Source organism: Saimiri boliviensis, chromosome 9 (assembly GCF_048565385.1).
Source record: "Saimiri boliviensis isolate mSaiBol1 chromosome 9, mSaiBol1.pri, whole genome shotgun sequence".
In the NCBI taxonomy this organism is placed as follows: Eukaryota; Metazoa; Chordata; class Mammalia; order Primates; family Cebidae; genus Saimiri; species Saimiri boliviensis.
This window is the reverse complement of record NC_133457.1, coordinates 63,817,775-63,833,870: the sequence shown is the minus strand read 5'-3', so window position 1 is coordinate 63,833,870 and position 16,096 is coordinate 63,817,775. Positions and strand designations below refer to the sequence as shown.

Here is a 16,096-nt window from a genome sequence, read left to right as displayed (position 1 = left end):
ACTTGATGTGACTAGAGATCCCAGAAGATACAGAATTATCTCTCACCCCACATCCCCTCTTCCAAATACCCCCGGCCCAACCCACCCAGTTCCCGTGTGGCCAACAAAACCCTCAGTGCTCTGGGAAGCTTAGCTGAGGCCAATGGCACGAAAGACAGATTGAGAGCACATGAAGAGCTGTCGTGGTCATGTCCCCTCTCCTCCTGCCTTCAGAATCATCTCAGCCTCACCCATGGCCTCAGCAGGACGTCTATGAAGCCACGTTCCAGCCGCGGGAGCATTTTCACCTTTCGCCGGCGAGATCTGGGTTCTGAAACCGATTTTGCAGATGATGAAAACAGCACAGCGGGGGAGAGCGAGAGCCACCACACGTCACTGCTGGTGCCCTGGCCCCTGCGCCAGACCGGTGCCCAGGGACAGCCCAGTCCTGGAACCTCAGCTCCTGGCCATGCCCTCAATGGCAAAAAGAATAGCACTGTGGACTGCAATGGGGTGGTCTCCTTGCTGGGGGCAGGTGACCCAGAGGCCACATCCCCAGGAAGCCATCTCCTCCGCCCTGTGATGCTAGAGCACCCCCTAGACACGGTGAGCCAGCCCCGAGATGCAGGTGCCAGGGTAGGTCCAGTCTCCCAAACTGATCACCAGTGCCAAGTCCACAACTACTTTCTGTAGGTTTATGCACCAGAGCCCAGCACACAACAGACTGCACATGAGCGTCTATTGTGTACTGGGCTCTGGGTACATAAACCTACAGAAAAATCTCTGCCCTCATAGAGTATCCATGTTAATGGGGACAGAGAGACAAAAATCAAAAGAAAGCCAGGCGCGGTGGCTCATACCTATAATCCCAGCACTTTGAGAGGCCAAGGTGGGCAGATCACTTGAAGTCAGGAGTTCGAGACCAGCCTGGCAAACATGGTGAAACCCCATCTCTACTAAAAATGCAAAAATTAGCCAGGCGTGGAGGCATGTGCCTGTAATCCCAGCTACTTGGGAGGCTGAGGCAGGAGAATCACTTGAACTTGGGCAGCAGAGGTTGCAGTGAGCCAAGATCACGCCACTGCACTTCAGCCTGGGCAACAGAGTGAGACTCTTGTCTCGAAAAAATGTCTATATTGTGTGTCATGGTGATAAAGAAGGATCACAGTTAAATATGTCACAACTAGTAAGACTCATTACCATCATCTGGAGAAGGCTGTTCCAGGCACAAGGGACAGTGAGTGTGAAGGCCCCAAGGCAGAAGTCCGCCTAGCCTGTTGGAGGAGATGCCATGAGGTCAGTGTGGCTGGAACAGAGGGAGTGAAGGGAGGAAAAGCTGCAGTTACTGTTACTAAGGTGATAGGAAGGGACTGGCCAGATCACGAAAGGCCAATCGGAGCATTGGTCACTTAGTCAATCCTATGACAGACTGATGGCTGCCCAATCAGCCATCAGGTGTCCTTGCTGATCCTGGGCGCCCAACACAGTGACCAGAGCAGCCCACCCAGGAAAAAGCTGAATGTGTGGCTTAGCCCCCAAGGTCTGCAGGGTGCACTTGGAGAGGAAGCTAGGACGGATGGGAGGCTTAACCAGGAGGGTGGAGGATGGCCTGAAGATGCAGGGCTCCCAGCCACATGGCTTCTTTTGTGCCACTCAGACTCTTGTTCAATCTGCGGGACTTGGTACAGGCTAATTAATCTCTGTGCCTCGATTTCCTCATCTGTAAAGTGGAAATAAACAGTACGCCAGCGGGTTGTGGTGAGAACTGAAAGAGTGCAGCTAGGCCCAGTGCTGAGACCCGTACTTGCCTCATGTTGGAGTCATTAGTGTGATCTGTCATTGGTATTAGTGAGCCGGAAGGAGTCAGGCTCCAGGGCGCACTGCAGAATGCCCGCGCCACACTCCTCTGGTGTGCAGTGTGAAGGGAAGGAAACTGGGTACCCCTTGGGACAGACCACAGCTTTAGATAGAGCTGGGGAGGCCCTGGCCCATCTGAAGGGTGGGGTGTCTAGCTCCCAGGCAGGTTCAGCCCTGGAGCCTCAGCCTCATGGAATCAGGTCGGCAGCTGGGAGCGCTAATAGAATTTCCTAATCTCGTTAAGGAGAAAATCATCTCATTGTACTGCCCATGTCAGGAGGAATCTAAGTTCAAGCACTTCATTACCAGGAATTCTGACTTCACCCATTCTCACTTCTGTGGGGCCCATTTGTAACCTTAAAGGGATTAGCAGGCCAAGACAGGGTCATTTGCAAAGTTAAAGGAATTAGCAGACCAAGATGGAGACATTTGAAAAGTCAAAGAGATTAGCAGGCTGCAGGCCCCTGGGAATGCCTTCTGGGTTTCCACTGGGTCCCCAGTGAGACATTTCTGCCCAGTTCTAGTCTGAAAACAAAGCACCGTGTTGGGCGCGCTGTGGGTGCCTAGTCAACAAGGATCGGGGGAGGAGCCAGTCCAGCAGACAATCTGGATTGGGAGGCAGGGGCTGAAGACTTAGCCCTCTGCTTGTATGAGAGTGCCTGGTTCCAAAGGCCAGATCGAGGTAGAAGCAGCACACTGAATGTCCATTCCTTTTCTCCCTCCACATGTTAGATCTTCCTCATTCCCTGCGGTCACCTAGCGAGTTAGGACCAGAGCTGGAACTCTAACCCAATCATTCTGATTGATTTCCAAGATTTTACCTATCCCGCCAATATTTATCTAGTGCCAGCCTGCCATGTGGAGTGCCAGGCAGTGCTGAGACTCCAGGGTTATAGCAGTGAACAAAGAAGACAAGATCCCTGTTCCCCTTGGAGTTTATACCATAGTTGGGAAAACAGTAAACTGGTCAGTATGTTCAGGTAGCAATAAGTTTGTGATGGAAAGTTGCTAAGGGGAGGATGGGGATGAGGCTTTTAGAATACTCGGGAAAGGCCTTTCCAAGGAGGTAAGTTAAAATTGACAGGCAAAAGAGTTTAGGGAGCCAGCCCTAAAATGCAGAGGAATAGCATTCAGGCAGAGGGAGGAGCAAGTGCAAAGCCCCTGAGGGGGACACGTCAAGGGGTGGGAGGGACTCGCAGGGCCACGTGTGGTGCAAACATTAAAACGAGTTTCATGAGTTAGGACTTGGGCTGTGAAGGACCTTGTAGATCATAGAAACGTTTGGATATACTGTGAGTAAGATGGGGAGCAGTAGGGTAGAAGGAGTTGTTGAACAGAGCGTGACATTATCTGAGTTACTTTGTAAAGGAACCCCTTCCTACTCTGCGGAGAATAGAGGGACAAGGAGAAGAAAAGAAGCCAGTTAGGAGGCTGTTGCAGGGTTTGGGGAAAGAGAAGCTGACCACCTGGACTAGGAGGGTGTATCGTCAGCTGTTGTCACAATAATGCTGTGTAACAAACTACCCCAGAAGTCATTCTCTAGCAACAAGACTTTAGTCTCATGCTCATTCCTCTGTGGGTTGACTACAGTGTGGCCCGTGTAGGTTAGTTAGCTGGGCAGCCCTGCTCCAGACTGCACACTGGCTGGGCTTGGCTCCATGTTGTAAGTTAGGCTCAGGGCTGCTCCTCGAGTCTTTGTTCTGAGGCCCAGGCTGAAAGGGTGACAGCTACCTGAGAAGCTCTTTTCATGGAGGGTTCCTGGAGCACAAGAGCAAGATAAACAGCACTAGCCCAGCTGAGGTTTCTGTTCACAGCATGTTCACTAATATTCTGTTGTCCAAAGCAAGTTGTTCATGCCCGGGACACGGAAGTTTAATTCAGCCCCGTGGGAGGGGAAAGAGTGTGCGTATATGCTGTGATAACCAAACCATCACAGATGGCAAAGAAGGAGGGGAGAGGTTGGGAAAATTTAAGACATGCTTGTGAGTTAAGCTAGCCAAATTTATGGTTGAGTTGGACCTAGGGCAGTACCATTGCATCAGCCACCTCTGCCCTCTCAGGGGCTTCCACTTGAATCCTTCCATGACCGGGAGCTCACTACCTCCCTAGGCAACATTTCAGAGCAGTCCTGCTGATGGCCAGGATGTCCTTAACTTGAGCCCGGATCTATTTGGTACTACCCCACACCCTGTTTCTTCTACCTGGGTAGTCTAGACCCATCTTCCCTCTGCACGAAGATTACAGAGTCTTGCTATTGCATGCTGAACAGCTTGGCACCTGGGCTGTGGTCACGCAGGGCCCTGCTGAAGTGAAGACTTTATGGGCCCTCCTTGATTTTGTGGGAGGCTCCGGGTAAGTCTGGAGAATGCCTGCCACCTCCCTTCACCAGGGCTGTTTCCAGACCTCGGGTTTTGTACTGATAAAAATGGTGCATATGGTGAAAACAACCCCCCAGCACAGAAGCACATGAGGTGAAAAGGGAACGCCTCCCTCTCTTTCCCCTCCCCCACAGTCCCGTTCCCCAGATATGTCCACCTTAATTATTTGGCATGCATTTTCCAGATCTTTTTCTTTATCAAACTTTTTTTTATCAAACGTTTGTCTTGGAGATGTTCCCATGGGAGCATACACAGAACTGCCTCTTTCTCCTTGTAGTCAATCTGAGCCCAGGCTTGGAGTGTGTCTATAATTGATTTTAATATGGTTGCTATTGATTGGTTGTTTTCTGTTCTTACGGTATTAGGAACAGTGCTGCAGTGAACATCATTCATGTGTATTTTTGATGCACATGTGTAATTATTTATGAAGTTAGATTGCTAGATGAGGACTCGGACGGCCAATTTAAACTTTTCTTGGTAAATCCAGCCCAACTGCCTCCCCAGAAGACACAGCCTCCCACCAGCCACGTCTAAGCCCTGTACTTTGTCCTTCTATTAGCATCATCGTAGAACGTGTTAGTTTTTTTTTTTTTTTTTTTTTTTTGGCTTCTTTATGCTCTTGACTCTAGGAAGCTTGTGGTCAATTAAGACTTCCGCATCATTTTTGCATGTACTAATGTGTATGACAGCATTGGCTCAGGGAGGCCCTGTGAGATGTGCAGCTTCCTGCCCACACTCAGGAATCACTGCTGATGAGAGGCGGTGAAGAAGAAAGGAGAATGAAGGAGACAGTGATTGGCAGGCAGGGTGGAGGGAGCTGTTAACTGGGAGGGAGTTGGGAATAGAGAAGCCCAGCGTTCGGTGTCCCATCAAGACCGGCATCCTGTCCCTGTGACACCCCCAGCCTGAGTCTAGACTGGCCACCCCTGGTCCAGCAGGACTAGAGCTGGGGGCAGGACCCCTTTCCCCATTTCCCCAGGCTGATGTAAATCTCCTGATTGCACTCAGACCACGCCGTCGGAGGAGCCAGGCGGGCCCCGGATGCTGACCCCCCAGGCTCCGTGTGTGGATGGCTTCGAGGAGCCAGAAGCACGGCAGCGGGCCCTCAGCGCAGTCAGTGTCCTCACCAGCGCGCTGGAAGGTCAGCACCCCCACGTCATTTAAACACTCCCCGCTTCCGCTGCAGGCAGCCTAACCTTTATCCCAGCCTGACCCAGGCATCCACCATTGGACTTGGCCTGCCTTGGACATCCCCACACTGTCCCAGCCTTCTCTGTCCTCCGCAGCCCTGCTTGTCCTTCTGTGTCTTTTCATCTGTTTCAGCTTGTTCTTTCCTGGGAATTACCATGTCTGTTTCTCCCCAACACTCTCACATCTGACGTGTCCTAGACCCTTATCAGTCTCATTCTGCCATCTCCCATCCATAACCACGTCTGTCTAGAACCATCCTGTCCTGAGCACACCCTTGCCTGTTTTAAGCTATTCCCATATCTACTTCAGACTATTCCAGCCATCCCCTCATCCTGGTGTTCCCTCCTGTCCCGGATAAATTCTCATCTTTTCCAGCCTGTTCTTGGCACCCCCTCCCTTTATCCTGACACATCCCAGATGTCCACATCTGTCCCTCTCACTCTGTCGCAGGTGTCCTTGTGTCCGAACTTGCCTGTCCCCATTATTGTCTCATCATTTTCAGCCTGTCCTCCCCTGAAGATCCCCAGGTCTCTGCGGGTCCACTGTCTTGAGTGAGCGCACATTTGCCCTGATGTCCCCGTTTTCCCCACCTCCATCTTGGCTTCCTGTCCTGGTGACCCTCTTCTCTCATATTTCCAGACTAATGAGCTAGGACACAGGCCACCCATTCCCTCAGCCTCCCCTGCCCTCACTGTCCCGCTGTCACTTAGCAGCCCTGTCATCTCCCAAAGCAAGTCACAGATCTTTCCTGGAAGGTATTCCAGATACATGTGGCTCAGTCAGCAGAATCAAACTAACTCACTGGCTGTCTCCTCAGAGCTGGAGGAGTCTCACCGCAAGTGCCCACCATGCTGGAACCGCTTCGCCCAGCGCTACCTGATCTGGGAGTGCTGCCCGCTGTGGATGTCCATCAAGCAGGGAGTGAAGTTTGTGGTCATGGACCCGTTCGCTGACCTCACCATCACTATGTGCATCGTGCTCAACACGCTCTTCATGGCGCTGGAGCACTACAACATGACAAGTGAATTCGAGGACATGCTGCAGGTCGGAAACCTGGTAAGGGCCGCCTGCAGCTGGCTCTCAAATGGGTATACTGGCAGGAGGGGTTCTCGGGCAGCTGGCACGGCCTTCATGGGTAAGGGAGAAGGGATCCTGCACACAGAAGGATCTTTTGGGGGTGGGAATCATTGTGGAAGGCGCCTTGGAGAAGGGAGGGAATCTGAGTTGGCTTCTAAGGAGCTGAGGAATGTAGATGTGGAGTGGGAGGGTGGAGTGAAAAGCCTATGCAGATGTCCAGTGGCTAGAAAACAAAAGTGAGTGGGGGGCAAACCTGAAATGTGTGGAGAACTGAAGTTTTGTAATCTGTAGATGGAGATGTAGAGTGCTTGCAGAAGGAGGTAGTTCTCTTATGAATGGAGCTAGCATCAGTGTTTTTGGAAGGGGGACATTGTGGATGGATGGTTGGATAGAAGGAGGAAGGAGGGAGGGAGGGAGGGAAGGAGGAGGGAGGGAGGGAGGGATGTGTACATGGATAACTGGCTGTAGTAAGTAAATCAGGCAGAGCCAGATTTGAATTCTGACTCAGCCCTTACTAACTAGCTGATCTCAAGCAATTTACTCAGTAATTGGCTCAATAAATATTTTTTGAATTCAATAAATGTGAAATTAGTATGACAATATCAACCTCACAGGAAGGTAATGAGGACTGAATAAGATAATGTGTATAATATGCTTGGCTCATAGATAGGCAAACAGTACGCACTCAGAAGAAATGATAGCTGTGCTGTGGTTGTTGTTGTTAGACTGCTCCTGGAAGTCAGAATGTCTGGGTTCTAATTCCGATTTTTTTCCTTGAGACCAAATCAAGTCCTCCCTCTTTACTGTACAGAGGGGGAAACCAAGGCCCAGAGACAGGCGGGGTGACATGGCAGGGGCAGAGTTGGGCATCTCTTAACTCCCAGGGACAGGGCCATATTGGATCAGTCCAGGCAAACAGAGTCAGCTCATCTTTAGCAGATCCTAAGACAGAGCTGTCATGAGCCCACTGGCCTCAAAAAGGAGCTTCTGAGATCATCACTGAGGTTCGTATAGGGGTGGTAGGGGGACTTCTGGCCCCATTTGATCTAAGCTCGCTCTTACTGCAGACCCAGCCTGTCTCAGGCCCAGCTGTTCAAGAGACCCCCATAGGCAGGTAGGTCTCTCACACTGTGGGGTTTGAGGATTTTCTTTTCTTCTTACTTTCCAAACCCAGCACTCTAGATAGTTCTCTGCAGGGCCTATTCAGATTTTTTCACCAATTTGAGTTCGCTTGCTGTAATTTTCCTTTTCTTTCCTTCTATGTGTACACAGAAGGGAAAGCTCTATCTCAGTCTGTAGAAGTCTTATGGCACTGTTGCATGGTCTTCAGATGGTAGTCATCCAGGGTTTCAACTGAGTGTGGTTTATCAGGTTGCGACGATTGGGTTGGACTGAGCAGCAAGTTAGGTGTGAGAATAGCACTGGGGGCTTCACCAGGTCAGCAAGTTGTGGCTGAACTGCAGTTATATTAAACTTGTCATTAAATTACTGATAATAGGCAGTGTAGCTGGGTTACGGCTATGTTTTGTTCCATCTGAATAGCTTTATTGCTAGTATGTAAGGTTTTGATTTTATTGTACTTAATATAGTCTAGGTAGTTTAAATATTAAGTGTTAAGAAATAAAACCATAAAAATAAGCATGAGTAAATAATCCGTATGGGAAAAGCCTTTCTAAGCATGTCTCTGAAGACAAATTCCATGAAGGAGGAGATCGATAGATTTGACTAACTTTTTAGCCCATCACACAAATAAGATAAAAGGCAAATGAAATGTGTCTCCAGCAACATTCTGGACAAGAAAATCTGAAATCTCCCATTAATAAACAATTTAAAATACAGCAAACACTCTTTGAATTAATAGCTAAGTGCATGAGAAAGTACAGTACTTCCTCTTCTCTACAATTTTCTTTTCCATGGTTTCAGTTACCCACAGTCACCTGTGATGTGAAAATATTAAATAGAAAATTCCAGAAAAAAACAATTTATTCATTTTAAATGGCACGTTGTTTTGAGCATTATGATGAAATCTCACACCATCCTGCTCCATTCTGTCCAGGGACATGAATTGTCCCTGTATTCAGCCCATCCAGGCTCTATATGCAACCTGCCCATTAGTCACTTACTAGCTATTTCTGTTATCAGATAGACCCTTGTGGTATCATAGTACTTGTGTTCAGGTAACCCTTATTTTACTTAATAATGGCTGGCAATACAGATATACCAAAGAGAAGCCAAATATATGCCAGAGAAGTTGTTAATCTCTTATTGTGCCCAATTTATAAATCAAACTTTATCAGAGGTATGTAGATTTAGGAAAAGGCACAGTATATATAGGGTTCAGTTTATCCATTGTTTCAGGAACTCACTACGAGTCTTGTTGGAATGTATCCTCTGTAGATAAGAAGGGGCTACTGTAACAGAAACCCCAAGTGCCAAAAACAGAGGCTTAAAAACCATGGCAGTAAACCTGTATAATAAATAAACAAATAAATAGATAATAAATAATAAATAAATAAAACCTGTATAAATTTGTATAATCTAGAGGCTTGGATTTTAATGAGCACATAGAGGCAAGACACTCAACCTTGGGATAGTGTGAGTAGGGGTGGAAACTGAGTAGCCCCATAAGAATATGACCATACATTCAGAAAAATGGTGAACCGAAAAAAACCTACACGCAGACCCTGGGAAATGATAAAGAAGCCCTGTCTCCAGTGCTGGAAAGGAAAAAAAAGTAAACCCTGGAAGGCTTGTGACTATGGATTTGGCCTTATACAGATTTGGGGTTCAGATTTACACCTGAGTAGTCCTGGAACATATATCTAAAAAATTAACACAGAAAGCGACCCCACGATGATGTCTTGGGGCCCCTAAAAGGGAACAAAACTTCTCTGGAAGGACACACCTTTAGTCCAAGTCAAGCTGGATTTCCCAAATTATAAAACACAGAAGGAAATATTCCACTATGAGGAAGAGTCAGCAGACACACACACGTGCACACACAATCAGGCTGCCCCTTAAAACTGTCACATAGTAGAATTGCTTGATAGAGATGATAAAAATGTTCATCATTGGCCAGGCACGGCATCTCACACCGTAATCCCAGCACGTTGGGAGGCCAGGGCAGGCAGATTGCTTGAGCTCGGGAATTCGAGACCAGCTGGGCAACATGACAAGACCCTGTGCCTACTAAAAATACAAAAAAGAGCCGGGTGTGCACCTGTGGTCCTAGCTACGTGAGAGGCTGAGGTGGGAGGATCACTTGGCTCCCCCACAGGGCCAAGATTGCAGTGAGCTGAGATCGTACCACTGCACTCCAGCCTGGGTGATAGAGCAAGACCCTGCTGGAAAAAAAAATGTTTATAATAACTAAAGACGTAAAAGAAGGGATTTGAAACATAAGAAAATAATACAACTTTGGAAAAGAACCAAATGTCTAGAAATAAAAATGTAGCCACTGAGATTAAAATTTCAAGGGGCACATCAAATAGGATATTAATCCAGTTGGGAAGATAATTAAATGATTGTAAATTTAGATCTAATAAACTTTTCCAGAACGTAATATAGAGAGATGAAGAGGAGAAATAGAAGAAAGAAGGAGAAAAAACATATCTGACATTATTTTCCAGATTATGTTGTTGTCTATATACATCATTTGAGAAAATCTAGAGAGGCTGTTAGAACTAATAGGAGAGTTCCACAATGTTAGTATGTACAACCTCAGTATTCCAAATAGTGTTCCTAGTCATCATCCACAATCGATTGGAGAAAATAAATTTTTTAATTTATCACTTATAATCACAATAAAAACTATGAGAAATTTAGTAATAAATATAACAAAAAGTACACAAATTTCATATGAAAAAATTATGAAACTACCAAAAAACATAAGACACATAAGTGGAGAGATGTGCCATTTTCATGAACGAAAGTGTGAACGTTGTAGAGATACCAGTTCTTCCCAAATTAATCTATAAGTTCAATGTAATTCCAATCAAAATCTCAATAATTTTTTTAATGGAACTTGACAAGATAATCCTAAAACTCATGTGGAAAAGTAAAACAGATCAAGTTAGATTAAGGACTAAGGTGGGGGATTTACCATAGTAGTTAAGATAGCTTATAAAGCTAAAAATATTATAGTATTGGTGCAGGGATGGAAAAACAGATGTGCCACAAAATTGAGACCACAGAAATAGAACAATCCGTGTTCTGTGACTTGATAAATAACAGAGATGGCATTATAAATCAGTAGGGTGGGTGCGGTGGCTCATGCCTGTAATCCCAGCATTTTGGGAGGCCAAGGTGGGCAGATCACCTGAGGTCAGGAGTTTGAGACCAGCCTGGCCAAGATGGTGAAAGCCTATCTCTACTAAAAATACAAAAATTACCCAGGCATGGTAGCATGCACCTGTAGTCCCAGCTACTAAGGAGGCTGAGGCAGGAGAATTGCTTGAACCCGGGAGGCGGAGGTTGCAGTGAGCCAAGGTTGCACCAGTGCACTCCAGACCAGGCAACAGAGTGAGACTCTATCTCAAAAAATAAGTAAAATAAAATAAATAAATCCATAGGAGAAGGATGGGACTGTTCAATAAATGATGCTGGGAGAATATCTACATGGGAGAAAATCAGTTTAGATCCCTACCTCACATCATATTCATAAATTAGATGTAGGGGAATTGGACTTAACACCTAATGTGATAAAGCAAAACTTTAAAGCTTTTTGGAATAAAAACAGGAGAAAAAGCTTTAAGATCTTAGGGTTGGGAAGGCCTTCAACAATCCAAAAAGCTTATATCATGAAAGAAAAGATTGCTAAATTATAAATTGTTAAAATTTGTCATCTCTGTAAAACAAGGGATACTACAAACTGAAATCACTACCACAAACTAGAAATTGATATTATGATAAGTGTTTACCTAGAAAGATATGGAATCCAGACAACACTGAAGATTTACACATCAATAGGAAAAGAGGGACAGTGATAAAATGATAAAAACAGAACCACAACCATGGACAAAGGAAATGACAAGCAAATCACGAAAGAGGAAATTCAGATGGTTATAAACAAATGAAGAGAAACAGAGGAATGGAAATTAAAGCAACATTGAAATACTTTTTCTTATCCTAACAGAATCAAAAATAGACTTCTGTGTGTTGACCAGGATGTGGAACAGTGGGAACGCACAGCTTGTAAGAGTGTGGATCTGGGCCGGGCGCAGTGGCTCAAGCCTGTAATCCCAGCACTTTGGGAGGCCGAGGCGGGTGGATCACGAGGTCGAGAGATCAAGACCATCCTGGTCAACATGGTGAAACCCCGCCTCTACTAAAAATACAAAAAACTAGGTGGGCACGGTGGTGTGTGCCTGTAATCCCAGCTACTCAGGAGGCTGAGGCAGGAGAATTGCCTGAACCCAGGAGGTGGAGGTTGCGGTGAGCCAAGATCGCGCCATTGCACTCCAGCCTGGGTAACAAGAGCAAAACTCCGTCTCAAAAAAAAAAAAAAAAAAAAGAGTGTGGATCTGGCACAACCATTTTGGGGAGCAATTGAACAATATCTGGTAAATCACAGATGTACACTGTGTACCCTGCAACTCAATTCACAGTACTTTATTAAGTATATCTTTAAGATATATATGTGTGTATATATATAATATATATTAAGTATCTTATATATAGGTACACACACACACACACATATATATATATATATATATATATATATACACACTTAAGAAATCTCACACATCTGTATAAGGAAACGTGTACAAGAAAGTTATTTACAGTATTTTAAGTCATAGGGGAAATTAGAATCAACATAAATGTCCATCCATTAATTTTATAAAGTGGATAAATGTGTACTCATACAATGAAATACTGTACACAATTACAATGAATACATATACATGTGTCAATAAACCTCTGAAGTTAAGAATAAAAAGAACTTGAAAGAGGATATATACAGCATAGCCCACTTACATAAAGCTAAAAAAATACAAAAATACTATGTGTTGTCATTATATACATTAAAAATGTAAAAATGTGTAGAAATGATAAACATCAAATTTGGGATAGTGATTACTTTGGAGTGATTATAGTGCTGTGGGTGACTCCTGGTTTATCTGTGATGGCACATGATGGGTAAGAATTCACGGAGGAAACCATCGTTTGTTTTAACTCCTTTGTATTTCAGTTTCCCTACCTGTAAAATGGGGGTAATAAACATTACATATCTCATAGGGCTATTGTGAGGGTTAAATGAGTTAATATTTGTAAAACACTAGAACAGTGCCTGGCATATATCCAATGCTATTTAAGTCTTTGCTATTGTTTTGCCGCTGTTTTTTTGTTTGTTTGTTTGTTTTTGGTAAGGAAAAAGAAAACAAGATTTGAAACAAATACGGCAGAATATTAATGTTCATTTGAGTTTGGTGGTGGGTGCACAGGTAATCATTTTATTATCCCATACAAAGTATATATCCTGAAAAATTTTAAATTTAAACAAATACAATATAGGTAAATGAAAATCAGGAAAATTGTGACAATACAAGCAGTATTAATAGAAAAAGGGGTAATATCCTTAATATATAAAATACATTTATAAACCATACAAAAAAGCAAACACCTTAATAGAACAATTAAGAGCAAAAGATATGAATGAGAAATTTCATCAAATAAGAAGTACAAAAATTAAAAGAAATGTCCAATAAAACAAGAGTGCCCTGTTGGATTAGAAAAGGTAATGGGAATGGAATACCCAGTATTTGCATAGTTAAAGAGAAGCAGTTACAGGCAGCTCATGGAATTGGTTAAAACCTTTCTCTGAGGATCATTTAGCAGTATGTGTCAGAATCTCTAAAAATGTTCATTGACTATACAATTTCATCTCCAGAAATCTTTCCTAAGAAAAGAATTAGACAAGTTGTTTTAAAACAAGCACATAAAAGGATATTTATCTGGGCAATGTTTCTAATAGGGAAAAAAGAATGACTATTACAGGGAAATGGCTAAACCAGTTACAGCACATCTCTACAGTAGAATGTGCCACAAATGTAAAAAAAAAAAAAAAAAAAAAAAAAAAAAAAAAAAAAAAATGATGCTGTAGATTGTGTTTAATTGGCATGGAAGTACATTCACAAGGTATTATGTTTTAAATACAGGTTTTCAGTGCGTGGAGTATGTTCCCATCAAAGTCATATGCCAAAGTCAAAGGGAGTTCGGGGTTCCCCATAAGTCCCCCCAGTTCCTGGAAAGTGGCCATTTGCATTAATTGCTCAGTGAACCTCCTGCCAGAAGTTAGGGGAAGTGGGTCACCATGCTCAGAGTCTCCGTCTGCCAGATCTCAATGAGCCTGTAAAACATACAGAGTTGTTTATATCTGAAGGCAGCCCCTGCCTGGGTCTGGAGCTCTTGGCCACTCTGAGCAATCATAATAAATGCTGCTGACAGTAACAATAATCGCCCTCTCATACGGAGTACCCACTTTACAGCCATTAGCTGTAACTCCTAGAAACCTCCTACGGAGTTATTATTATCCCCATTTTATATATGGGGACCCTCAAGGCTCAGAGAGATGAAGAAACTGACCCAAGATCACACAGAGGCAGCCCCTGCTCTGGAACCCGGGCCTGGCCACCATTCTCTGCACATACTAAACCATCAAGCTTTGATCACATGGCCTTAGAGAGCATGGCATGAGCCTGTGGAAGGAAGAGGTCTCTTACCGAAATGTATGTACTTCTCAAACTTAGCTGCACATTATAATCACCTGGGAAGTTTTTTATTAATCCCCATACCTGGGCTACTCTCCAGTCCAATGTAACTAGAATCTCTAGAATGAGACCCAGGCATCCGTATTTTTAAAGCTCCCTGGGTGATTACAGAGTGCACCAAGTTTGAGAACTCATGGTCAAAAATAGCACTTGAACTTTGAATCCCAGGAATCTGGTCAAAATGAAGATTCTGATTGAGCAGATCCGGGGCCTTGTAAGATTCTGCATCTCCAAAGAGCTTCCGGGTGATGCTGTTGGTCCCTGAAAAATCTTTTCTTATTTCCCCGAAGAGCATTCCCCCAGAGCCTCTTCTGTATTTTTCTTCCGGAGTCCTAGCTCCACCAGATAACTGCCATCTTGGCACCAAAACAGCTGGGAGCCTGCACAAAGTGAGGCGCAGGGCTTTTCCTGAGCTCCATTCTCTAGAAATGTGTGTCGGTGCTCATGGGTGTCAGACCCACCCTGGTGCACCCCGGCAGTGCTGAGGAAGACCAAAGGTGGGGTCCACGGGAGGCACTCCCCGGGCCCCAGCTGCAGGGGCTCTCAGGGAAGCTGTGCAGGGTGTGCTGCTGAACGAGGGCTCCACGCACAGCTGTGTGTGTCTGAGGCTGGGTAAGGAAGGCTCCTGGAAGTCAAGTTGAGTGGCACAGGACAGGCAGGACATGGCGCACGGAACTCAAAGGCTCAAACCTTTGTACATCTATTCAACAGATACTAGTGGACCACCTATGGGCTGGGCACTGTTCCAGGTGCAGTAGGGAAAGGTCCCTGCCATCACAGAGCTTACCTTCTAAACACATCAGGCTCGATAAACAAATAGCTGTTGGATGGTGGTGTGAGGCAGACGAAAATCAAGCAAGGATGGGGGCTAAGAAATGTGGTGGGAGGGAGGCACACTCTCAGTTCCCAGGATGCCCATGGATCAGGTGCTCTGAAGGGAGTGAGTTGTGCAGTTGGGGAGAGGCATGACCCAGGGAAAGGGAGCAGCAGCTGCAAAGGCCCTGAGGAGGGGACAGAAAGAAGCAGGCGTGGCTGGGACAAGAGAGCAACAGGCAATGGGGCCGGGGGTTGGAAAGTTCTGGAAGCAGGTTTGGGAGAGAAGCAAGTTCCAAGGCTGTCTCTCTATGTGTGAGGGCAGCTCAGGAATGCGAACTGAGGCTGGAGGATTTTAGGGTCCCTCCCTTTTCCAAGAGCCCAGCTGGTGGAGGAGCAGGTCCCTCTGGGCACAAGCACTAAAGGGACCACCGAAGTCAGGAGGGCTGGGCTGGTGGGTGGTACCCTGTGTGGCAGTGCTGAGGAGCCCACCCACCTGCCCTCCTGGTGCCTCTCCCTGAGCCAACAGCATCGCACTGCTCTCCAGCCCACCTCCACAGGGCCTCTTCTGAGCTAGTGGGGAGAGGATGGCACTGGGATGACCAGCAAATGCCTCTCTCTCCTTCCAATACAGAGCCCCATCAGGGTGGGTGCCCAGACCAGAGTGACCTCCCCTCCTGATTGCCAACCCCAGTGAGGTGCCTTGGCCATACCTGTCTCTGACCCCAGCTCTTCACAACTGCTGCAGGCCTGGCACTGTTTCTTGGGTACTGTTCCCTCTGGCTTTAGCCCTCCCCTCCAAAAGACCTGGAGTGTCTCCTCACCACCCTCAGGACAGCCCCTCAGCTCCTCAGCATGGTCAAGAGGCCCTGCGTACAGAACCCCAACTTCCTGCCATCCACACTGTCGCAGATTCTCCCCTCCGGGAACCATCCATTGGCACACCACAGGGCAGCTGGCATGGCTCTCGGGTCCCCTGCACCATGCGATGCTTAACCACAGAGTTCTGCCAGCCAAGGTTGGGCAGCT

The 16,096-nt window shown here is 46.0% G+C and overlaps 1 protein-coding gene across 6 annotated transcripts in view; it reads left to right on the top strand.

The window, feature by feature from the left end:
* The window catches only part of SCN5A (sodium voltage-gated channel alpha subunit 5), a 101,295-nt gene that overhangs the window by 45,008 nt on the left and 40,191 nt on the right, over nt 1-16,096 (top strand). For all 6 annotated transcript variants that reach the window (XM_039461983.2, XM_039461981.2, XM_039461982.2 and 3 more), the window contains 3 exons: nt 214-585; nt 5,223-5,355; nt 6,223-6,461. In XM_039461983.2, the coding sequence (XP_039317917.1) occupies nt 214-585; nt 5,223-5,355; nt 6,223-6,461 (744 nt within the window). The remainder of the gene's footprint in view (nt 1-213; nt 586-5,222; nt 5,356-6,222; nt 6,462-16,096) is intronic.